Raw genomic sequence first — 24,553 nt, forward strand, 5'->3', positions numbered from 1 at the left:
GTGGGGGCTCAAATCCATTGGCATGAGGGGAATTGCAGTTGATTAAACTGGGGGTCAAGGAGAGATTTTTGGCCTGCTGTGTTCAATATTTTGTTGTTTATTACCTTCAGCAGACAGCCACATGCATTAATCCTTTTGATAATTTAGCCCAGTTTCCTGTGGCTACTTACAGACCCATGTATGTTCTTGTTAATCAGCTTTTTTCCTATGGAACATCTTAGCTCACTGAAGCCTTAAACATTTGAACAAAGTAGAGGTTCAAATAACTTTAATGCTGACTTATCCAACTGTAATACCATTGGAATATATCAAGGCATTTATGTTAGATGTAATAATTAGAAAGAATTCAGACTATATGGCTATGCAACTGGTGCTAAAACTATTCTAGTGATATTTATGTTGCATGCACAAAATGGCAGCATTTTTATAGTGTACATTTAATCTGTCCACCTTTCCACTTTAACTTAAATAGTTTTTTTAAATCAATCAGTAATTTGTTTAAATTCAGAAGATAAAGACCACAAATTCAGTGAATTTAAAATGATTTTAATTTACCTATATTAGTTCAGGATGAAATATCCAAGGGTTTAAGGTTACTAAATATCTACATACATATCCTTCCAGTGTTATCCAGAAGGGTTTTCAACCCGTGAAAAATTAAGTGGTTATATGGTGCAACAAAAACATGCATATGTTACACATTTATCCAGTGCACCAATGGATCAGCACTCACTTTACGTTGCATGTATTTATTTTTGCAGATCCATTTACTTAATCTCTGAAAACTTTTAAGTTCAAAATAGCTAGAATAACTTTTCACAGTTTTTCTTGAAATGCCGTCATTGGAAAGTAATATTAGCCTTGTAGTAATGGCTGGGAAATTTCAGTGTGTTGCACCTGCATGCTAGGAAGTTGGCGGTGGGTTAAGTGTTTAGTAAAAACTAGAAGAAAAACAACAACAAGAGTGCTACCAAGAAAAACTCCTATAAAATAAGCATAGGACTCCTGTTCATAAAATTTAGGATGTGGGTCTCTTGGAACTTCCCTAAGCAGCAGATCTTCCACATTGCTGAATGACCCGTTGTTTGGCAATGGACTGATGCCAAGCAGATGGCACAACAAGGGATACAGATCTGTGAGACTCATGGCTTCTTTGGTGGTATTCTTTCTAAAGGCAGGACCATAGGCCAAGAAGATTGGGTGCATTTCTGGTAGGATGTTGTCATATCCATGATTACCCACTAGAAAGAGAAGAGAAAGTGAGTTATCAAAAACTTACTGACAGCCTGAAGTTGTTAAAACACTTCCATTACTCACTAAAAGTAGGAAATATTTAATCTTTGGACCTTTTCCCAGAAAATCCATGATGCAAAAGGAAAGCATATGGCCTAATTTATTGTAACAACAATTTAATCACATTTCTAAACAAGTACACAAATGTTAAGTAGTAATAGCCATAATATTAGACACTGTGAATCCTAATGTTCACTTAGGGTGTGTCTAGACTACTGAGTTTTGTCGACAAAAGTGGACTTTTGTCGACAAAACTATACCTGCGTCTACACTACCGCTGAGTTCTGTCGACATAACGTCGACAGAACTCAGCAGTTTTGTCGATGCTGGTAAACCTCATTTTACGAGGCATAACACCTTCTGTCGACAGAGTTCTGTTGACAGAAGGTGTTATTGCATGTAGGGTTGTGTCTAGACTACAGGGTTTTGTCGACAAAGCAGCTTGTTTAGTCGACAGAACTGAATGTGTCTAGACGCTCTTTGTCGACAGAAGTTTTGTCGACAGATACTGTCGACAAAACTTCTGTCGACAAAACCCTGTAGTCTAGACGTACCCTTAGTCTTAGGGCCAGCATTCATTTCACATAAATCAAGGGAGTCACTTAAAGCATTTAAGAATTTACTGCAGGAAACTTCTGTATTGATGGGGAGGCTAGAGATGACTCAAGTAATCAGAGACAGGAGAGACCTATGCTCACAAGGATTTAGAGTTCAGAGCGCAATCACTGGCATCATGCACTAAAGCCTGCTTAAAGGGTTGGCAGTTCCATACTGAATGGAGGCCTTTACTTTACTCTTGGCCTTTTGGAACTCTGAGTAGCGAGAGACCCTGAACTTATCTTCTATGAACATGCCTGTCAATAATATGGAAAAGATACAAAGACAGAAACATGGAGCAGTCTTACAACTAGGCTGTGTCTAGACTGGCCAGTTTTTCCGGAAAAACAGCCGCTTTTACGGAAAAACTTGCCAACTGTCTACACTGGCCGCTTGAATTTTCGCAAAAGCACTGACTTCTTACTGTAAGAAATCAGTGCTTTTTGCGGAAATACTATGCTGCTTCCGTTCGGGCAAAAGTCCCTTTTGCGCAAAAGGGCCAGTGTAGACGGCTGAGATTTGTTTTGCACAAAAAAGCCCCGATAGCAAAAATGGCGATCGGGGCTTTTTTGTGCAAAAGCGCATCTAGATTTGGCACAGACGCTTTTCTAAAGCACTTTTTGCGGAAAAGCGTCTGTGGTCATCTAGATGCTCTCTTCTGCAAATGCTTTTAACGGAAAACTTTTCCGTTAAAAGCATTTCCGGAAAATCATGCCAATCTAGACGTAGCCTTAGTGTTTCAATGCTGTTTTCTTAAAAAGATCATGGTCTGAGAGTTCATAGGCAGCCCTAAAACAGGAGAAAGGTGTGCACGTGAATAATGCATCATGGAGGAAAAGTGAAGAAAAAGTTGGATTACTATGAACAGTGAAAATATTTAGTAAGGTGTGAAGAGTGCTTTGACAATCAGCTTTTCATCCTAGAGTTGACAGGCAGCATAAGACAGAATCTAATTCATTAATCAACATTTAAACTTCTTGAGAGTATCACCTCCAAACTGAGCATTCAGTATTAACCCAGTTTCATTATTAACACAGAAATGAAAAAAAGTCACCAATGAAATCCCAAGATTGGATTTCCTGCATGGATCTCTTCACCTCAATATTTTGTTTAAATTTGTAGACATCAATAGCTGTTTTTCCAATGAAAGGGGCTAGGGTCATAACCTTCTGTATCATATCACTTTATACCATCTTTCAAAGACCACCACAAACATACTTTTTAACACATCTTTCCTCATAGACAAAGTAGGTAGGTGATGGAATGAAAATAGTGAACATCCTGGAGGAGGATGCACTAACAAATGGAAGAAAGTCCAAGGTCTATATTTTTCATAAAGTGCTAAAATACACACATCTTCTGATTGTCAGGCCCCTTCAAAATATCTCAAGGTGGGCACACAAAAATGGCATGAGTCACTTTTAAAAATTTAGACCCAAAACTCAGAGGATCATGCCCTAAAAGATAAACCGAAACAAAGGTAATGACCAAAGCCCCATGGATATCCAATTTAGAATATCCTGATATACTTACAAATACAGTAATTCTTGCATCAATTATTTAGGTGAGAGGAAAATCAGCCAATCTGTGGACAGGATATCCTTTGCTCAGTTTAACAAAAGTGTTCTCCAATTTCTGAATCAACAGACCATCTCAGAGGTCCCTTCCAAAGCCATTTCCTTGTTTTCTGCATTAGAGACTAACCACCCTCAGCTCAACAGGCTGAGCTGCAGTGCTTCATATCACAACACCCAACGTTACAGAATTGGGCTCTAAGTTCTTAAGAGGTCCAAGACCCAGCTTTTGCAAAAGGAAGCAGCTTTTTTTTTTTCTTTTTCAAGTTATATTCGTAATCTGCTGAAGTTTTTAAAGCCACTTTAGCACTGTATTTTCAAAAGCCCCTACAAGGAATAAGGAGCATAAGTCCCCTTAACTTTCAATGTGACTGTACATCCTTTGAGGTTTTTGAAAATTCCACCCATACGTTTGAAGACTCTTCAACCCTTTTTAATCCAATTATGGGGCTTTTGATCCTGAGGTGTGTGTGCAAGCATTTAATAATTTAATTGTGCTAGTTTGAATAGAAAAGAATTATAAATCTGAAACAGAATGAAGAAAAATATACTTACGGGAAAGTTGATCAGACTTGTTTTGTAAGATTTCCCATCCTTCGTCAGCCATTGCTAAGATTGGTTGAATTTTACTGTTATATCTGTAATGTAATCTACTTGGAATCTCCTCCTTTTTATAAACAGTCATGTTGGGATGAGCATTGACCAAGGCTTCATACACTTCATCAAGTTTCCCTTATAGTAAATAAAACAAGAACTTAATTTTTGAATGGTCATTTTTTTCCAGCGTAAAGGTCTGATGAAATCATATGACCATAAACAGACATTCCAGTAAGTTCTCATGTCATCTCAATATAGAATTACAACAGTTCGGATGTTGTGCTTTTCTTTGTATTTAAAACACAAGCATAAAATGGTCTCCTCCTTGGTTTATCACCACTGTGTACAGCAGCATGAAACTTTCATGTATTTAACTTCAGTTAAGAGGAATGTAGATAAGCCCCTTTGTGGAGAAACTGATTCTTCCGAGTTGCATAAAACACTTGAGAGTAGGGAAGTGACACTTTCTCTGACATTCTGCTGAGTGCACACTGATTGCTGAGGGAGCAGAGCTTCAAAGAGACTTGCCATGTTTCCCCAGAAACCATATATGGTGCTCAGTAGCAGTCCCGAAAACATAACTTTTACTTAATGGAAAACTAACAATCTTTAGAAGTCCATAGTATTTACTTTAAAAGAATTTCAGACCCCACACTGGTACCTGGCCTTAATGAACTTTGTCTCCTCTATCTCCCCCATTTCAAATTATAAGCGTGGCAATTTTCCTCAAATGAGAATTAGTTCCCAACTATTCAGCTAACCCATCAGCTCATGATTTTAGGGGGAAAATGTTCAAAACTGATCCTAATGATATATTGTGTCTTTGGAAATGCTTTATTATTGTTAATATTCCGTTAATACCCAAATCCAGATTAGGACATTGTTGCACTAGGTAAGATATAATAACTGATCCCTGCCCAAGAGCTACACAACTTAAAGACAAAATACAGCAAACAAGATATAAGCAATAAGGTGGAATGGGAAGAAAGATGAAAGTCATTTATAATATTAGACATAGTCAAACAGCGTTCACAATTTGAATATTCAAACTGCATTAAAATTTCTGTTCATTATTGTCTATTATCTGTATTGTAGTGCTTCGGGCCCCAGTCATGAACTAAGACCCCTTGTGTTAGGCACTGAACAGACACGGAGTAAAGATATTCTTCGTCTCAGAATGTTTAAAATCTGCCTCTATTGCTAGAGATCTATTTCCATACTATAATAATTTACCTACTTCTGTTTTCTGTAAAGCAGGGGTGGGGAACCTCAGTCATATGCAGGTTGTCAGGGTTAGCAGCTGGTGGGCTACCAGACATTTTGTTTCCCTAAGCATCCGTGGGCAAAGAGCCTCATAGCTCCCACTGGCAGCAGTTCACCATTCTCAGCCAATGGGAACTGCAGGAAGTGGTGTGGGCTGGGCTACTGCTTCCCACAGTCCCATTGGCTGGGATGGCAAACCACAGCCACTGGAATCTGCAAGACTCCATGCCTGTGGATGCTCAAGTAAAGTATCTGGTGGCCCACCAGCAGCTAACTCTGATGAACTGCGTGTTTCCACTGTGTCAGAGGTTCCCCACCTCTGTTGTAAAGTTTGATGCAAAAGCAACTATGGAATGGGAAGTGGAGGAAGATGATGGGAGGGTAACAGAGGAGGAGCAATGTGCATCAGTAAAATGTCAGCAACTTCACTAATGAAAACCGGAGGAGTCACAGGTATTGTTTTGAAAAAATATCTGCCATTGTTGTTATCCCTTTCTTTTAACAGTGTTCTCCTGTGATTCAGCGAGAACTGGAGATTTTACATTCTACTTTAAAGCCCATTGAGTGTTAATCTCTAATTACAAGCTCGAAGATCACGTATCTATATTCGTCCCAATATGGACAGCTTAAAACCACATAAAAACAAAACAGAAAATCCCAAAGAAACCCTACTCAATTACAACTAAACATGTGGGTCTTTTTAAACACCTCTGAAAAATCATGAGCATTCATAAAGAAAGTTAAGGACACAGCAAATTAATCTCCTTCCTGTGTACAAGTAAACTGACCTGTATTTTTACAGATACTGTTAAATGTTTAAAATCAATAAATAAATCTGATTTATGTTACATAAATACTTTAAAAGGTTAAGGTTACAAAGTCTGACATCAAAGGTCAGGAAATTCCAGAACTGCCTGTGCAATCAATTACAGTTTCCGGTGGGAAATGTGTGCTGTCGGTTATGTACCTTTCTGCTCCTGTGCTCCCAGCCACTTTGTTCCCCTGTCTACTCTAACGGCCCCTGTCCCAGACCCCTTCTGCACATACACACCTCTTCATCCTCTTCTGGTCTTATTCATACCCCCGACCGTTCTTCTACCACTTTGCTTCACCACATCCTGACTGAGGGACAGTGAAAGGCATATCCCTAACACCAGAGGGAATATTTACATTTCAATAAAACACCGTTGGCAAGCCTGTGTCCGCTGACTTGGGCTTGCATGGCTTGAGCCAAGATGATGTTTGGGCTCAGGCTGCAGTCCAAGCTCTGAGACCCCCCCCCCCTTCTTGTAGGGTCCCAGAGCCTTGGCTCCAGCCCAATCCCAAGTATCTATCCTGCAACTTTATAGCATCCGATCCTAGCCCCATGAACCTAAGACAGTGGATACATGCCAGCCATACGTGTTTTTCTGCAGTGTAGACATAACCAGAGAAACCACCTGCCAAATTTTAAGTCCCAGTGCCAAAGCTTGGAAGCACAAGAGCTTCAATAAAATGGTTGTACATTTTTTAAACACACAGCAATGTATTTTCCTCTAATCATAGTCCCTGAAATAATGGACGTGTTTTAGCAGGAACTTTTTAAAAAGTCAGCTTGATATAGATCTTGGGCAAGGAAAATATCGCCTCCAGTGGTTACATTTTGGCAAGTTTAAGCACCTGAAAACAGGATCTTATAGATAAAAGTGTCTAGCAACCATCTCTTGAGGTCGTGTTCTTAATTCCAGCTATACAATATACTCCATTTAAAAAAATATAAACGTAACTGAGTGTCACTCTCAACTCCGTTCTTGACAAGTACTGTGCTCAGGGTTTCAGCTTCCCTCTGCCTTACAGGCCCGATCTTGCTCCTACTGAAATCAACGGGAGTTCTGTCCCCAGCTACAGTGAGAGAAGGATTGGGGCTTAGTGATACTACCACCACTTACACAGAACACAGATAATAGATGGCATCTGCCATTACAGAACAGTCACCTGGCTTTCCTGGCCTTGTTTATATGGTGGTGTTTCCACCATATGAACAAGGTTTCAGAAAAAGAACTCTGTATGCAAGACTTGGCAGGCTAAATAGACAAGGGATTTTCAATTACATGTGGGTTGAAAACAGGTGCAGTCAGTTCCAAATCTTGCTCATATATGTGCCTAGTTTTCAAGATTTAAGCTATGCAGCCTTCCTCGTTTTAATAGTAAATAGATTCAGCATGTGTAGGCTTACTACAATATAATTAGGGCTGTCACATATGCTAGGCAAGTCATAAAGTCACTCTCATTCTAGCTGAGCAGGACATTTTGCAGCACTAGTTGATATTTAGCTATAAAGCTGCTAACTTTTTTGTGGTTCATGCATCCACATTTCAAAACAGGCAGCAAGCCAGATCCTGACAGTTAGTCTCTTCACAGCCTAAAAAACAGAAGAGTAGGAAGTGTGGCTGTTAACCGTCACCACATGTTTGTCTTTGGGGCTAAAACTATTACCTTATTTAGTAAAAAGGTCACAGAATGTTTCTTATCAGTGGGTCATCGGTCTCCTTTCTCTCCTCTGTCCACTGGATTAAGTTCTGTCTTCAGTTACATCAATACATTCTAACTGCCACATGTAAGACTGAGAGGAGATAGTAACCTTTTCCTGGACATAAAACTTTAGCCTCAGATTAAACAGTCACGTTTGTATGTAACTCAAGGGCTGAATTTAATCTGCAATTAACAGCATGTCGAATGATGTACTTCTCTCAGAAAGAGTAAAATATCCTTTAAGTATATCATACAACAGGGGTAGCCCCAAATTGAAAAAGGCCAAGTCTGCTTTTTTTTTGGATGAGGTCAGGAGACGAGGTCACACAGGAAGAGGGAAAAGAAGAGCATGTTCTGATGGGAGGGATCCGATATACCAACTTAGTAGCAAACACCTAAAAGCTTTTTTAGCTTTTACCTTTGATAGAAGTCATTGCCTTCAACCTGTCAACTCTAGCTAAAAAGATACAATGAAGCACTGGTTTAATCACTGGCAGAAATAATCTGCATTCCAATCTTTTTAGAACAAGCTTCCCCTCTACTTGCTGAAGACAGGCACTACTGCTTTGTTTCTGACACATGTACTGAGTCTAGGGGCTTGAACAAGTTAAACATAATAGTGGCTAAATTTTGAGCTGCAGAATTAATAACAAGAATTGACTCTAATTTCTTAAAACATAATTTCTCACAAAAATTGAAAAAATCTTCCAGCTGTGACTTATGACTGAGTAAGAAGTACTGGTTGAACCTCTCTAGTCTGGCAACATCTGTTGTCCGGCATGATTTTAGTTAGCTCCATGTCCAATTATCACTGGTGTGGTCAAGTTTCCCACAGTCCCATAAAGTTTGTTCACAGCCACCAGGCTCTCAGTTACTCTAATTTATCCCTAAATGTCTTCTAAGAGCCCAGTAAGCAGTGGAAGTGTTGGTAATGCTGTGAGACAACAGCCACCTCCTGTGGTTTGGCAAATTCTCTGGCTCAGCACCAGTCCGGTCCCAAGGTTGCCAGACTAGAAAGGTTCAACCTGTAGTTAATTGTTGGACAATTCAAAGAGTTAAAAACCAATTGAGGAAAAAAAAGAGTAATTTTAGCTATGCATATGAAAGACTAGTTTTATCTTAGCAGCAAATTAAGAACTGATGCAAAACAGGAAGATCAGCACCTTCAGACAAAAGATGGTATTTAAAGCAAATGATCTCTAGATAAAAGGGGGGGAAGCATGTTTGCAGCACTAAGATATCACTCCTATTAAAGGGACATGTTGGAAATCATTTAAAAATCCTACCCATCAGTAATGTTTAAGAAATTAAACCAAAGAGCTTTCAAAAACGTATTTTTAACATTTGCTTATAGTTCACTAAGCTTGGATAGCAAGTATTCTAGTGAACTTCACTTTGTTTTCATGCACTAGGACAATGCTGCAAATGTGCTTACATCCTAAACATGAATATTTCAAAAGTCTGAATACACTTATTAAAATCAGCTCCTATAAAATTGTATTATAGTTATTTTAAATTCAACATAGACAGGCTCTTGATCACCTATTAATGTGTCTTTATATTTCATGGAGAGGAATTACAAAAATAGGTAGGAAGTAAGTTAAAAATACAAGTTTATGAGAAATATATTAAAATATTTTCAAGGGAGAAGGCTGTGTTCAATTTAAAAATTCTGGGACACTATTTTCTTGTCTGTTATATAATCAGCACAGAATCAAAAAAAAAAATCTGTCCTAGATAAATGCACTAACTGTCATTGCTGGAGAGTTGTATTTCTATTCTGTTTCTGTGCTGATGAGTATCAGGGTAACCCTGTGCAAGACAATGAAGGTAAATAAGTAAAACCAGCATGAGGCACTTGGTGATTCAAGTCAAGTATGAGTATGGAGAAAACCCAATGGATCCTCATCCACATCACATTTGGAAATGAGATACAATTATTAGGCACTTTATCTGGCTTCTATTTAAACACATAGGCTACGACTACATTGCGCTCTCTTGCACAAGAACATATGCCAATGAGGCACGGCGATGAATATCGCTGTGCCTCATTCGCATACTTAACGAGCCACCATTCTGCGCAACAGGCTTTTGCGCCTGAAAATAAGAGGCAGAATGGCTCTTGTGCAAGAGTGCAGTGTGGACTGCTCCTTCTTGCGCAAAAGCCCCTTGAGCTAAAATGGCAGCAAATATTCATCGCTATGCCTCATTTGCATATGTTCCTGCACAAGAGAGCGCAATGTAGATGTAGCCATACGGTCTGTCAGAGTTCTGGGATGGTGAGTATTACAGTAATTTAAAAATGAGTAAATCCATTTTACACAGCTGTAAATACTAACCAAGGGCATGAGCCTACAAAGTTTAAAAGTGGGTTGCACCCACGAAAGCTCATGATACTATCTAAATTTGTTGTTAGTCTATAAGGTGCTACAAGACCATTTGTTGTTTAAGTTTTCCCATGCAAGTCAGTTCATGACAGAAGTCCTACTGGCTTCAATGTGATTGACGACATAATAAGGACCCAAGCCTCTAAGAACAAGTCCATTTTGATAGTCAATTTTCTCTCTCAAGTCACAGTTTTCATAGAATCACAGAACTGGAAGGAACCTGGAAATGTCTAGTCCAGTCCTTGCACTCATGGCAGGACTAAGCCATTAACTAGATCATTCCTGATAGGTGTTTGTCTAATCTGTTTTTAAAAGTCTCCAGTTATGTAGATTCTGCAACCTATGTATGCAATTTATTCCAGGAAATGTTTCCTAATGTCCAACCTAAACCACATTTGTTTCAATTTAAGCCAACTGTTTCTTGCGCTAACCTCAGAGGTTAAGGGGAACAATATTTTCTTTTTCTCCTTTTATCAATAGCTTTCGAGTACATAAAAGGTTATATCCCATCTCAGTCTTCTCTTCTCCATATTAAACTCAGTTTTTTCAAATAATAGTTTCGGGGGGCTTTTGCGCTGTTTGTTGTACTTTCTCCAATTTGTCCTCATATTTCCTGAAATGTGGAGCCCATAACAGGACATAATACTCCAGTTGAGGCCCAATCAGTGTGTAATAGAACCACTTCTCATGTCCTGCTTACAGCACTTCAACTAATACATCCTGGAATTAGGGAGGTTAAGAATCGGAACACTAGAACTGGAAGGGACCTTGAGAGGTCATCAAGTCAAGTCCCCAGGAGGGTCGGGGGTGTCACAGTAGCGGGCCAGCCACCATTTTTTCCCTGGCTCCATGTACGTGGTGGGGTCAGGGGTGCAGCAGGCGAGCAGAATGGCATTTAAAAGTGCTGCGCTTCCCTTCCCCCTCACCAAAATTTTCCCGGGGGTCGTGCCAGGAAAAAGGTTGCACACCACTGATCTAGACCATCCTTGACAGATGTCTATCTAACCTGCTCTTAAATATCTCCGGAAATGGAGATTCCACAGCCTCCCTAGGCAACTTATTCCATGTAATTCGTTAGTTGTGTAGTTCAGTGCTTCCCAACCTTTTTTATACCACGGACAGGCAAACCCATTCACAACCTTTTAGCTGACAAATATGCAAATAAAACATTAGCAGTTGACCAAAAGGTTGTGAATGGGTTTGCCCGTCCACGGTATAAAAAGCCCCAGCCCTCAGAGCCCCCCATTCCCAGCTCTAACCCCTACAGCTCCCCACCCCTCCACTACCCCCCAGTGCCAACAACAGAACCAAGAATCCCCTGCACCCAACTCCCCCAGTGCCAACCTCCTGCCCTCAAAACCCACCAGTGCAAGCCCCCATTCCAAATGTCTCAGTGACAATCCTGTCCCTAAGAGCCCCCCACCAACAGACTCCCCCCAGTACCAGCCTCCTGTTTCCAGAGCTCAACTACACCCCAACCTCTCAAAGGCCCCTTCCTAGTGACAGCCCCCAATATTAGGTCTGTCCCCAGTGTCCCAGCCCTGTCCCCAGAGTCCCCCATTGCCTGCTCCCCACCCTGGATGTCTCAGTGCCAGCCCCCTACTACTTAGAGCCCTGCCACCCCTTAAAGCTCACCAGCACTAGAGCCACCCTCAGAACCCACCAGTATTAGCTTCATCCCAGAGCCCCCCAGTGTCAGCCCCCATCCCTATATCTCCCAGCATTAGCCCAACTCCCAGAGCCCCCCGTGCCTGCCCCGCCCCTCTCACCTAGCCCTGTGATGCCTCCCAGTCGCCAGCTGAGCGCTGCTACCCCTGTCATGGCAGCCCTAAGTCTGCTGTGCTGGGCTCTCTGCAGCCCTCCTACTGCATAATGAACTGCTCTTCTGCGGCTGAGAAGAGACCCTGCCCTTCCCCGGCACTGGCTGGCTGAGAGGCAGGACAGGACATGCCTCTCCCAAATAACCGCAGCGGTAAGGGAGGTGCTAGGCAGTGTACCCAAGCCCAGCTCCCAAGGCCACCACAGCCTGGCAGCTAGCAGTCTGTGGCCCAGTGTCAGTCCGCAGACCGATAGTTAATCGTGTAGTTGACTAAATTAATCGATAATGTTTAGCACTGCAAGCACTCAGTCCCAACTTATGCCCTGTCCAGCAACTACCCCCTTTGAGGCACTTCATAAAAAGTAATTCAGGTGCTGGCAGGCAAGCAGCCCATCTTAGTCCCAGCTCGCACCTCTCCTTGCAGAGCCACAGTGGGAGTAGCTCCCAGGATGCAGCACGAGCTGGGACTGAGCCAGGATGCTTGTCTACAGGCTCCTAAATGAGTTTTCCTGCAGAGCCGCAGCAGAGGTAGCTCCCCGGACCCAGTGCAAGCCAGAACTGAGCCAGGCTACTGGCCAGCCCTATCAAAATTTACTGACAAAACTGTGAGGGGCAAGAGGAGGGAGGAATGCATGCAGATGATAGCATTAATCAATTAGCTTTTGCTTATCGGTTAATCATTTAACCAACTACACGATTACATCCCTACCTGGAATGTTTGCCTTTTTTTTTTTTTAAACAAAAAAAACAAGGTTTCACTGCTGAATCATATTTAGCCTGTGATTCACTATGACCCCCAGATCACTTTCTGCAGTGCTTCTTCCTAGGCAGTCGTTTCCCATTTTGCATGTGTTCAACTCATTGATGTTCCCTGAGTTGAGTACAGGCAGTCCCCGGGTTACAGGATCCGACTTACATCCGATCCCTACTTACAAATGGGGTAAGGCAACCCCGCATTAGCTGCTTCCCCCCAGCAGACCAGGGAGACACGAAGCTAGCGCCCCCCCCCCCCCAGCAGACCAAGGAGACACGGAGCGGCTTTTCTCAGCAGACACCTCAGCTTGAGAATAAAGGACTGAGGGAAGTGAGGTGTGAGAGAATAAAACTGAGCTCTGGAGAAATGTTTCGCTAGAGTTTCCCCTACAATATGTACCAGTTCCGACTTACATACAAATTCAACTTAAGAACAAACCTACAGTCCCTATCTTGTACGTAACCCGGGGACTGCCTGTAATTAGCATTTGTCCATATTAAATTTCACTCTATTTACTTCAGACCATTTCTCCAGATCATGCTGAAATTGTAATCCTATCCTTCAAAGGATTTGCAATCTCTCACAGCTTGGTATGATCTACAATCTTTAAAAGTGTATTCTCTGACTATCTATATGATTGATGAATATATTGAACAGAATCAGACCACGAACTGATCGCTGCAGGACCCCACTCAATATATGCCTCCATCTTGACTATTGCTGATTGCTCTCTGGAAATAGTTTTCCAACCATTTATACAAGTACCTTATAGTAGCTTAATCTAAGTTGTATCTTCCTAGTTTGTTTATGAGAAGGTCATGTGAGTCAGTATCAAAAGCCTTACTGAAGTCAAGATATGCCACATCTACCATTCTCCCCGATCCACAAGGCTTTTATTCTGTCATTTTAATGTCATAGTTCCTACCTTCTTTTGGCAAAATGGCTACCACAGGAGAATGGTCAACCATTGTATACAGCTCTCTAGCCACGTACTGATCAAGCTCTATGAGCCTTTCTGAAGAGGATTGTGCCATTCCGTGGTCACTTGTTATTATGATATTCAGTGTGTCCCACAACTTTGCTTTCTTCAGCTCTGATACAAGGTATCCCAGCTTGCCATCAATCTCACTAATGACTGCACCCATAAGTGGATTTTCTGGGCCCAAAACATGCCCCATTGCATCAGGCTGCTCCCAGTATAGAAGACCAAAATTGATGGGTTCTTCGGAGATAAACCAATCAATAAGTTTGGCAACTCGATCTTCAAATGAAACAGACTCATTGTAAAACAGATAGTGTGTAGGAAAGACTCCATGTATTTTTACATCTGTTCCAGGCCACATAGCTGCTCCAGTTCTATGTCCTTCCATTTGGTTGGTGACCCATATTGGACAGGCCTCTTCCCAGAATTTTGAATTATAGATGTTCATGTTGTTCAGGGAGAAAGTTTTGTTCAGGACAGGATCGTACATTTCATTAGCAACTATGCCATGGCTCTCTGCATAGAGACCTGTCACCATTGTATAATGATTAGGATACGTTTTTGTAATAAACACATTAGTAACCTGTTTAACACGAACCCCATTCTTCATGATATAATGAAAGTTAGGTGTTGGGACTTTATAAATGTAATCCCATCGAAATCCATCAAAAGATAATAGTAATACTCTGGGCTGGTCCTGCTGGAAAGAAAGTATGCTTGGAGAAGTCATCACACAGATTGCCATAACTTCCCAGTAGCAATTCAAAGACATCTTGGAAAAGCTTTTTCAGGCAGGCACAAAGATGGTGTCTGTAGAATACAAAGGCAAAATTCAATTACCACTTTTGCTAGTGAATTATCTTGAATACTTATCCTTACTACAGTGTAAGAGAATCTGGAACAATCTTGAGAGTAAACCTTATCTAGAAGTATTAATGTGGCTACCATCACTGTGGAATACCTCACAAACATTAGTGGATTTCCTTTCACAAAACTTCTGGTAGGTAGTGAAATAGTATTATCCCCATTTTACAAATGAGGAATAGAGGCACAGAAAGATTTAATTATTTATCCAACATTATACAAGAGTTTGTGGTAGAGACAGCATTTTGATAAAAAAAAAAAAATCATTCTTCCTCTTTCACCCTGAGAAGTTTGCCAACATTTGAGACTAAAGAAAAAGACTTTCTCTTGCCTCTCATAATGGAATGCATTGTCTTCTCTAATCAGACTGTAATCATCAAATTAAAGCAATGGAAAAGGGTGTGTGAAGTTACTACTGAGGCTCCAGAGAGTGTAGAGCTTGTGGAGAGGTTCATGAAGGTGACAGTTGTGGAGTAGATCTTCACAAAGGGATAACTGAAATTGTGACAGGGCAGTCACCGGGAACCAGAAGACAAACAGAAGGTTTGACTGGACTTACATGGAGAAGTGGGCTAATTTTAAAAGGGTTAGTAAGTGATGAGGAGGGAGACCGAGAGCTCAGTTTGGTGTTTTTAACCCCAGAAGTTTCCAAAATAGGTAGATTGTGGTGGGCTTTGGAGGTGAGAAATTCCTCAGAGAATGAGAGTGACTCCCAACATCATCCCAATAACTTAGAAGCAACAGTTGACACTGGGAGGTGACATTACAGAGAAAGGTCATAGGACAATATATCTTTTATTTATTTATTTATTTGTTTATATATGAAAAATTTCCTGTTGGACGACATAGTGAAGTCATCATGTCACTTTGCACTCCTCCCCTTTCCTGTCCAGTGGCTGGGGGAGAGCTCTAGCTGCTGAGGCTGGCTAGGCCCCAGCCCTCCTCTGGCAGCCAGATGGGGGCTGAGAGATCAGGGCTGTGGTGGGAGGGGAAGGGGTTGGCCCCGAGAGGCCAGGGAGGGCTGTGGACAGGGTGGGGGGGGGGGGGAAGGAGAGAGAGAGGCTGGGGCTGGATGCATCCCCGGCCCTCTCCTCCCCGGTGGCTGGAAGGTGAGAGGCCGGGGCTGGTGCGGCCCCAGCCCTCCCCTCCCTAGCACCCAGGAGTGGAGGGCAAGAGGCCAGGGCTGGCTCTCTCCTTCCCTCCCCAGTGGATGGCGGGGGGGGGGGGGGGGGGGGGGAGCTGGGTCTGCCTACCCCCAGAGACATGGGGGTTGGCAAGTGTAGCAAGCAGGAGACACAGCCCCCTAGTATATGTGCAAATAAATTAGAAGCTCAAGACAGATTTACATGGGGTTTAAAAAAAAATGTTCGTATAAAAAACTATTTAGTTAAAGCTTCCAAATCCTTGTTAGATAATATTTTCTCTTCAAGTCAATAAATAATTATTTTCACTAGATCTAAGTTGAAGATCTGATATGTGCAACTAAATTTTTTTAAGACATTTGACAGCAGCTTCTTAAAGTGATACCACAAGTTTAACTTCTCTAGTCTGGCACTCTCTGGTTCGGTGACATCTGTGGTCTGGCATGATTTTAGTTTAGTTGAATGTCTACTTTTCATGGGTGTGGCCAAGTTTTCCGCAATCCCATAAAGCTTGTTTACAGCCACCTAGTGTTCTGTGCTATTAGCTCTAATTTACCCCTATATATCTTCTAAGAGCGCAGTAAGCAGTGGAAGTGTTGGTAGTGATGCTAGACAATATTGACCTCCTGAGGCCTGGCAAATTCTCTGGTTCGGCACCAATCAGGTCCCCAGGGTGGCAAATTAGAGAGGTTCAACCTGTGCAGAGTAATTATCATGTGCCAGAGTGCAACTCTGAATTTCAAGTTCCTGGGAGATAGAGGGAATTAAAATCTTTTAACTCTAAAGTCTAAAAGACACAAAGAGTTAACACCACATTGTGGCAATAAAGATACCAAACAGTCACCAAGTATATGTCAGCTGCAGCTACTATTAAAATGTCACTAAGTGTATTTTTATACTGGAATATCATATGTTCAGGGCATTTTATAATGGGGAAAGTGGTACATTAAATATAAAGCACATTTTAGGTCAATGCTAGTTGATGATAATTATGATAGTTATTTTGTTTTCCAGATATTGTACATTTAAAAAAAAAATCCACATAGCATAGTAATGTAGGATTGGAAGGGAACTCAATAGGTCATCAAATCCAGTACATACACTGAGAGAGGACAAAGTGTTCTCTAAACCAGGGGTGGGAGCCTACAACCCACTGGCCAGATTTGGCCACCGCCTTACTTGGATCCAGCCCACAGTGAGGTTACAGAGAGCAGAGAGAACTGGCATTCACACCCCAATCTGACAGCAAGTCTCTGAGCCTCAGCAGTCCCTCCTTCTCCCCCCTTCACAAGCTGAAGCAGGAGTGCTGTCTCCTTGTACAGTTAAGGGAAGCCCTAAGCTTGTTGGGAGCCAGGTCACTGAGGGTGTATCTAGACTACAGGATTTTTTCGAAAAAAAGTGGCTTTTTTTCAAAAACACTTCCCCTGCATCTAAACTGCCGCCACATTCTTTTGAAATTAAATCGAAAGAATGCAGCAGTTTTTTCGACTGCGGTAAACCTCATTTTACGAGGAAGAACGCCTTTTTTCGAAAGTGCTCTTTCGAAAAAAGGCGCTATTTAATGCAAACTGTGCTTTTTCAAAAGAGAGCATCCAGACTGCCTGGGTGCTCTTGCGAAAAAGCAAGCTGCTTTTTCAAAAGAAGTGGATGCAGTGTAGACGTTCCCTTTCGAAAGAGGCTTTTTTGAAAGATTCTTTTGAAAAAGCCTCTTTCAAAAGAGGCTTATAGTCTAGATATAGCCTCAGTTTTGGTTTGTTTGTTTTGCTTCTCACTTCTATGTAGTCTCTGACTGATTTTTCTGTGGATCACTGACCCCAGACTGAAAAAAAATGTTTTCCATCCCTGATGTGTTTGTCGAACGTGGATTTTAAAACCTCCAATGATGGCAATTCCACAACATCCCTAGATAATTTGTTCCAGGGCTTAACTATACTTACATTTAGGAAGGTTTTCCTAATATCTGATCTAAACCTTCCTTGATGCAACTCAAGTCCAAATAAAGCTTTTGGCCTATCCTCAGTGGATCAGGAGAACAATTTATTACACTGCTCTTTATAACCTTTCATATACCTGAAGGCTATTCTCTTCTCCAAACTAAACAAACCCAATTTTTTTAATTGTATATCATGTTTTCTAAACCTTTAATGATTTTTTGCTGCTCTACTTTGAGCTCTTAACAGTGCTGAGTGAACGGAAGAATTACTTCTCATGTCGTGCTTACAACACTCCTGATAATACATCCCAGAATGATGTTTCCTTTGTTGGTAACATTATTTATGTTACCGACTCATATTTAGTTGTGATCCAATGTAATCCCCGATCTTTTTCTGCACTATTCTTTCCTAATGATTGCCTGTCACCCTATTCTGTATTTCCACGGTTGATCATTCCATCCTAAATACAGTACTTTGTATTTGTTCTTATTCAATTTCATCCTATTTCAGAAGATTTCACCAGATTGTTGAGATCACTTTGAATTCTAATCCTGTCCTCCAAAGCACTTTCAACCCCACTTAGCTTGGTATCAGATGCAAACATATGAGCATTCTCTCTGTCATTATACAAACCACTTAAAGATTTTCAACAGAAACAGATCCAGGAAAGATCTCTTCAGGACTTCACTGGAAACACCTTTCCAGCTAGACTATCTATTGATAACTACTCTGAGTACAATTTTCTAACCAGTTGTGTACTTGAAGATTTGTCAAGGTTGTATTTCCCCAGTTCGCTTATGTGAAGGTCATGTGAGACAGTATCCAAAACCTTATTAAAATTGAGCTCTCTCATATCTACTGCTTCCCTCCATTCACAAGGCTTGTTGCCTCAAAGAAAGAGGATAGGTAAGTTTTCCACTATTTGTTCTTGATAAATGCATGTTGACTGTTACTTATGACCTTATTTTCTAAGTGCTTACAAATTGATTATTTGTTCCATTAACTTTTGTCACTGTTAATGACAAGGCTGCTAGGTCTATAATTTCCTAGAGTTGTCTTTTTTCCCCTTTTTATAGTTAAGAACTACATTTGCTCTCTTCCAGTCCTCTGGGTTCTCCCACCATCCTCTAGAGTTCCCAAAGATAATTGCTGTTGGCTCAGAGATCTCTTCAGCTAGTTAGTTCTTTGAAGTACAGGCAGTCCCCGGGTTACATGGATCCGACTTATATCGGATCCTACTTACAAACGGGGTGAGGCAACCCCGCATTAGCTGCTTCCCCCCAGCAGACCAGGGAGACGTGGAGCGGCTTTTCTCAGCAGACACCTCAGCTTGAGAATAAAGGACTGAGGGAAGTGAGGTATGGGAGAATAAAACTGAGCTCTGGAGAAATGTTTGGCTAGAGTTTCCCCTACAATATGTACCAGTTCCGACTTACATACAAATTCAACTTAACAAACCTACAGTCCCTATCTTGTACGTAACCCGGGGATTGCCTGTATTCTAGGATGTATTTAATTAAGCTCTGCAGACTTGAAGACATCTAGTTAGTGTAAGTAATTCTTAACTTGTTATTTCCCTATTTAGTCTCAGATCCTACCCCATTTACACAATGTATATCTATTTGAAAAGCAGATTAGCTACATATATTACACAATATAGTCCTTTCATAAAGGGCTATTCAACTTTGGAAGCCCCGGGGGCCACAATGATATTCATAGCACATGCCAAGGGCAGCAACTTAAGAGTAGTTGCATATACAAGCAAATATATATGCAAATAAATTCAAACAGCTTTTCACACTCATGGGCATAATACAAAGATTAAGGCAAGACTACACAACACACAGGCCCCATTTAAGTCAGTTCTGTTGGTATTAATAAAATGCAATATTTACCGGATTTCCACCCATATGACAGCACTTTTAATGAGCAAAGACAGTCCAGGAATTTAACTACTAAAACGCATATCAACAGAAGACCGTTATATTGACTACTTTTTTGTTTTGGTTCCCACCTGCAGGCTGCGCGTTGAGCCCCACGTAAATCCAAGCCACACCGTGGGCTGCAAACAAACGGGCTGTGGGCCATGTATTGAGTAGCCCTGTTCTAGTAGATACCCTGTTTTCACCTTAAGCCACTGCCATGTTTGGAATATAAAGTATCTTGATTTATAAAGGGAAAAGGCAGAAAGGGAGAAAGATTAACTGGCATCTCCGATGATTCACAACTGCACTTTCCAATCAGTCCAGTGCTAAACAAAAATCCACTTTAAAAAAAATTAAGGGTCACTGGCTTCTGAATATACTTACTACAGAAAAAACAAAACAAGAAATGTCTTGCTAGATATGAGAATATTCTCATTTTAATCTGACCATTGCAAACTAAAACCAGTGACTATTATGGGCTGCATGCAGGAAATGTTTTCTTCCTGTTTCTAGATAGCCATAAAAATTAGCTCTATGTCCAATCAGCTGATTCATCATGAAATCAGGTGCCCTGTAGAAACCCTGAAAAGAGTATTCTATACACAGCAGCAGGTGCAGAGCACACACAAAATGAAGTCATCCTCTCTTGTGATGCTCCTTATTCACAATGAAGGCTTGAGTTTTGTCCTTCCCATACACGCCTAATCAAAACTTATTATTTCAATACAAGGCTGGCATATATTTCCTGTAAAGCCTTGACAACAGCTCATTTCCCAAAAGCCCATTATTTCTCTATTTGCTACAGGTTTACTGCATTTCGTTGTTTCCTGGTTCTGTTACTATTGTAAACAGTTCTAGCTCATACCTACATATCTGCATCAGTGAGGCACCTCATGCTACAGATATTAAACCATTAATTGGTAAGCATACTGGTAAGCACGAGGCTTACCGGTACCAGTACTCTTACTGGTTAACTAATTAACTGGCGCTTGTTGGTAAACTCTGATGGCAGCCAGCCAAGCCATGCTGGAATAGCCCCCCCCCCCCGCCTTAGAGAGGCCAGCATGCCAGGTGGTGGGACCTCACTTCCATGATGGGACCAGGCAAAAGGATGCCACAGCAGGTCCCCATGGCTATGATTGGACTGGGGGTTGGGCTAGGCAGAAGGCCCCAAGTTAAAATGGTAAACTGGTTAACTGTTTTAACATCCGTACATCATGCAAGTTTGCCTTTCACTCTTTATCCAATACATTCATTATTTTATGCATTCTTTTGAAATCAACAATATACAGCCTTCCACTGAAATCAGTATTAGTTTTACAGTGAATACCAAGTAGACTACATCCACAAGGTTTATGATTGTTTATCCTTGTGCATGTAATCCCTCAAGCTGAACTTTCCCTAAAAGACAAAGTTGAAGAATAAAAGAAGGCCGAACTCTTGTTTTATCTATCTGGGGAAACTGATCAAATACTTTGAGACAAAGATTGATTCTGTACCATTAAAAGTTGAACAATGTAATCACTGTTTGTTGACATCTCTGGCAACAAAAACTCTCCTCCCTCCATGAGCAGTATTTGTTTTGTTCACAGGAGAGCACTGCTGCAGATAAAGCGCTGTTTACATTATCGCTTGCCATTACGGATGGAAAGGGTTAACGGGTGGTGAACCAGTGTCCCGCCAGGGCTGAGGCATCCCCTGCCAACCTGACCCAGCCCAAACAGCTCCTGCTCCCCTCCCCCCAACACGTGGGATCCTAAATAGCCAGTTAAACATAATGTTTAAACGGTTAACTTTTTACTTGCAATGGCAAAGCTTTTATTATCCCATTAATCAAGTCCCAAAGTCTAAATTTTCCCACACCCTTTCGCGATTTTTTTCTAGCAATTAATGTGAACTACCTACATAGGCACTCATATGGCACTCATACATGAACACCTTGAAATATTAACAAATTCATCCTCAAAACACTTCTCTGTGATCAGAAAGTATTATTTTCATTATACAGTTGGCTAGTAACATAGTCAAGAACTCAAGCTGGATCTCCGGAGGACAAATTCAGTGTTTTAATCTCAAGATTACCATGCCTCATGGCTTTTACAATTTCTGCTTCACAATGCAATGCTTGAAAGCATAGCAACAAGTGTGACAGAGAAGTAGACCTAAGCAAAAGAAAGATTTGGGCATGTGAGGAAAACAACATTATTGTTTTCAGATATACAAAGGGATGAATTCCTATTGTCAGTCACCAAATAGTAATGGATTTAAGATGGAGCTGGGACAAAATGAAGGTTTTACAGAAGAACTTGATAACTTGTACTACAGAATAGGGATGTTAAATTTTGATTAATCAGCTAATTGAGTTTCCCTAAGTTATAACCCTAAGTTATAAGAGGAAGCTGTATACCGAATTTCATGGTCCTAGTGCTTACCATTTTGGAGGAGCTCTTGAAAAAGCAGGGATACTCTCTCAAATATATAGTAGATAATGAAGATTATGGAAAAGAATACAAAACAGGTACTAAACATCTCTTTAATATGGCAGAGAAGTGGGAGCCCAGGAGGCAGCTGGGTTTGGTGTGGGGAGCTAGGAACCTTGTTCCTACAGGGGAATCCAGGCAGTACTAGGCTCCAACAGGAGACACCCCGCCGCCGCCGCCGCCCCTCCCCCCCCCCCCCCACCACCACCTGCCAGGGGTAACAGCCCTAGCTGTGAGCACTACAGGATTCAAAGCAGGGAGCTTTTCTTACCAATTTCATGGCTCCAGTGCCTACCTATAAAATTGACAAGAACCACACCCAAAAACCAAGGCACAGTCACTGCATCACCCTAATTATACCAACATAAATCCTACGCCTCTCACTGAGGTAGAATGATTATGTCAGCATAGTACAGCACTTACATTGGTGGGAGCAAATAAGTGCTTTATGCTGAGCTAATTCTACAGTGGACCACAGCCTGACAAAGAAACAGGATAGCCCCAACAAATAGATTCCATGAAACCTTTGTTGGATGGAGCACTGGCTTGGCCAGGATATCTTAACCTTTGTTTCTGTATGGTGCTATTCTAAGAACTTCGCTGTGCTGTGTTTTAGTTAACTAATACATCCTACTCTGTTTTTAAAAGGCTCCCTAGCGGAGGTGCACTGGTCCCAGAAAAGCATAGATGTCATGAGTCTATCACAGTTGGACTCACTGGGCAAAGTTCATAGTGTGAAACAAGTATGCTCAGAACCCAGAGGCACAATGGCGTACCTTTAAGGAAGGCTGGGACTCCTTGGGGGTCTGGTACACTGAAGGGTGTTCCTCCAAGGGACTATTTAAAAATTGGGGTGCAGCACAGATCCTGAATGTATGACACTCCTCTTATCCCTTACTGCCTTATGAATCTATGAAATACATTGAGACAAGGAATTCTGTGGCACCTTAGGAGACTAGCAGATTTATTAGGGCATAAGCCATAAAACTGAAGTGGGTTTTACCCACAAAAGCTTAAGTCCTAATAAATCTGTTAGTCTCTAAAGTTCCACAGGACTCGTTGTTTTTGCAGATACGGACTAATACAGCTACCCCTCTGAGACTTTCATCATAGCTTGAGATATAAAGGGATGAAATACTAAAGAAGATTAATAGGTACCGAGTCATGATCTGGATCATCCACCCAGTGGCACTTTCTCAGGCTCTCCTGATGGCATTCATGCCCGTCATTTCAAACTGATCTGTCTTGCTTCCTGTAACATGACAGCAGGATTTTTTTTAACTTTTTTTTTTTTTGCCACATGCACCTTGCCTGGATGAAGTCCCCGAGAGCAGCCCTAGGCATTCAGACAAACCAGGCGGATAGGTTCAGGGACCACAGACAGTAACACAAGCTGCAATCCAAGCAGATCAGGGTAGAAATGCAGAGGGGTCAGCATGGAGCCTTGGGATCAAGCAGAACAAAGGGTGGGTGTGGGGGCGGCGGGGGGGAGGAGGCATCTCCTGTTCTCCTCCCCCTCCCCCCCGGATCAGGAGCCAGGCACCCAGCTCTCCACCAAGGGAAGCGAGTCTCAGAGGCGGCCCCCCCAGGCCCTTGCCCAGACACCCCGATACATGGGGCCGGAGGCAGCGGACGCGCCCACAGGTCGGTAGCCCCGGGGGGCACAGAAGGGGGGAGCGATGCCCTGGCGCCGCAGCGATGGAGCCAGCCCCGCCCGACGTCGCGGGCCACAGGCCCCGCTATTCGAGCGGGCGGGGAGTGGGGGGGCGGACAGGCGGCGGGGGGAGGGGCAGAGGGTGCGGGTACCTCAGCGCCTCGGTCACGCGCTCCCGGCGGCAGGTCCCCGAGCTCAACCACCGCAAGCCGCTCGCATCGGAGGCCCCGCCCCTTTACCTGCTAAGCCCCGCCTCCGCCCCGCCTATTGTGTGCGCACGGCCTTGTGTGACGCGGCCGGCCCCCAATGGCCAGCGACGCGGCCAGTCACGTGCTGGGGTGGGGCGGGGTGGAAGGGCACGCCCGCGCCGTTGGGGGAGAGCCGCTGCCCTGCCTGGGTGTTGCCATGGTGACCCCGGTCACGCGGACGCTCGCCGCTTTGAGGCCCTCCCCCACCCCCGTCTCGGCGCTGCCCGCCAGCTTGTGGGGTGGAAGGTGCTGGGCCGGGCCGCAGGGGCTCGGCCAGGCTGGCGCTGCGAAGCCCTGGCCGCTGCTCGTAGCCTCTGTCCCTGCGGCTGAGGCGTTGCCTGCCCAACCCGGAGGCGAACTTCCGTTGTGTGCCCCCCCCCCCCCCGCTCTGGCCGGGCAAATGGGGTGGGGGGGGGGGGGCTGGGCTTCCGCCTGCCCCGCCCCTGTTGGGGGGGGGGGCGTCCAACCAGCCCAGGTGGCCCAGAGACTAATGTGTCACTGGCCAAACCAGCCCCTCTTAGCCTCCCCC

The 24,553-nt window shown here is 42.7% G+C and overlaps 1 protein-coding gene across 2 annotated transcripts; it reads right to left on the reverse strand.

Moving 5' to 3' along the window:
* Positions 1-530: 530 nt before the first annotated feature.
* ENPP5 (ectonucleotide pyrophosphatase/phosphodiesterase family member 5) lies at positions 531-24,049 on the reverse strand. 2 transcript variants are annotated; one of them, XM_075923384.1, is made up of 5 exons: positions 23,929-24,022; positions 23,281-23,374; positions 13,721-14,587; positions 4,020-4,196; positions 531-1,241 (listed from the first exon to the last, which is right to left on the reverse strand). In XM_075923384.1, the coding sequence occupies exons 3-5, from the start codon at positions 14,547-14,549 to the stop codon at positions 856-858; spliced, it is 1,392 nt and encodes a 463-aa protein (XP_075779499.1). In that variant the 5' UTR covers positions 14,550-14,587; positions 23,281-23,374; positions 23,929-24,022; the 3' UTR covers positions 531-855. The 2 variants fall into 2 exon arrangements, with proteins under 2 accessions (XP_075779499.1, XP_075779497.1); XM_075923382.1 differs by lacking the exon at positions 23,281-23,374 and having other exon boundaries at positions 23,929-24,049.
* Positions 24,050-24,553: the final 504 nt, after the last annotated feature.

This window comes from Pelodiscus sinensis, chromosome 3 (assembly GCF_049634645.1).
Source record: "Pelodiscus sinensis isolate JC-2024 chromosome 3, ASM4963464v1, whole genome shotgun sequence".
In the NCBI taxonomy this organism is placed as follows: domain Eukaryota; kingdom Metazoa; phylum Chordata; order Testudines; family Trionychidae; genus Pelodiscus; species Pelodiscus sinensis.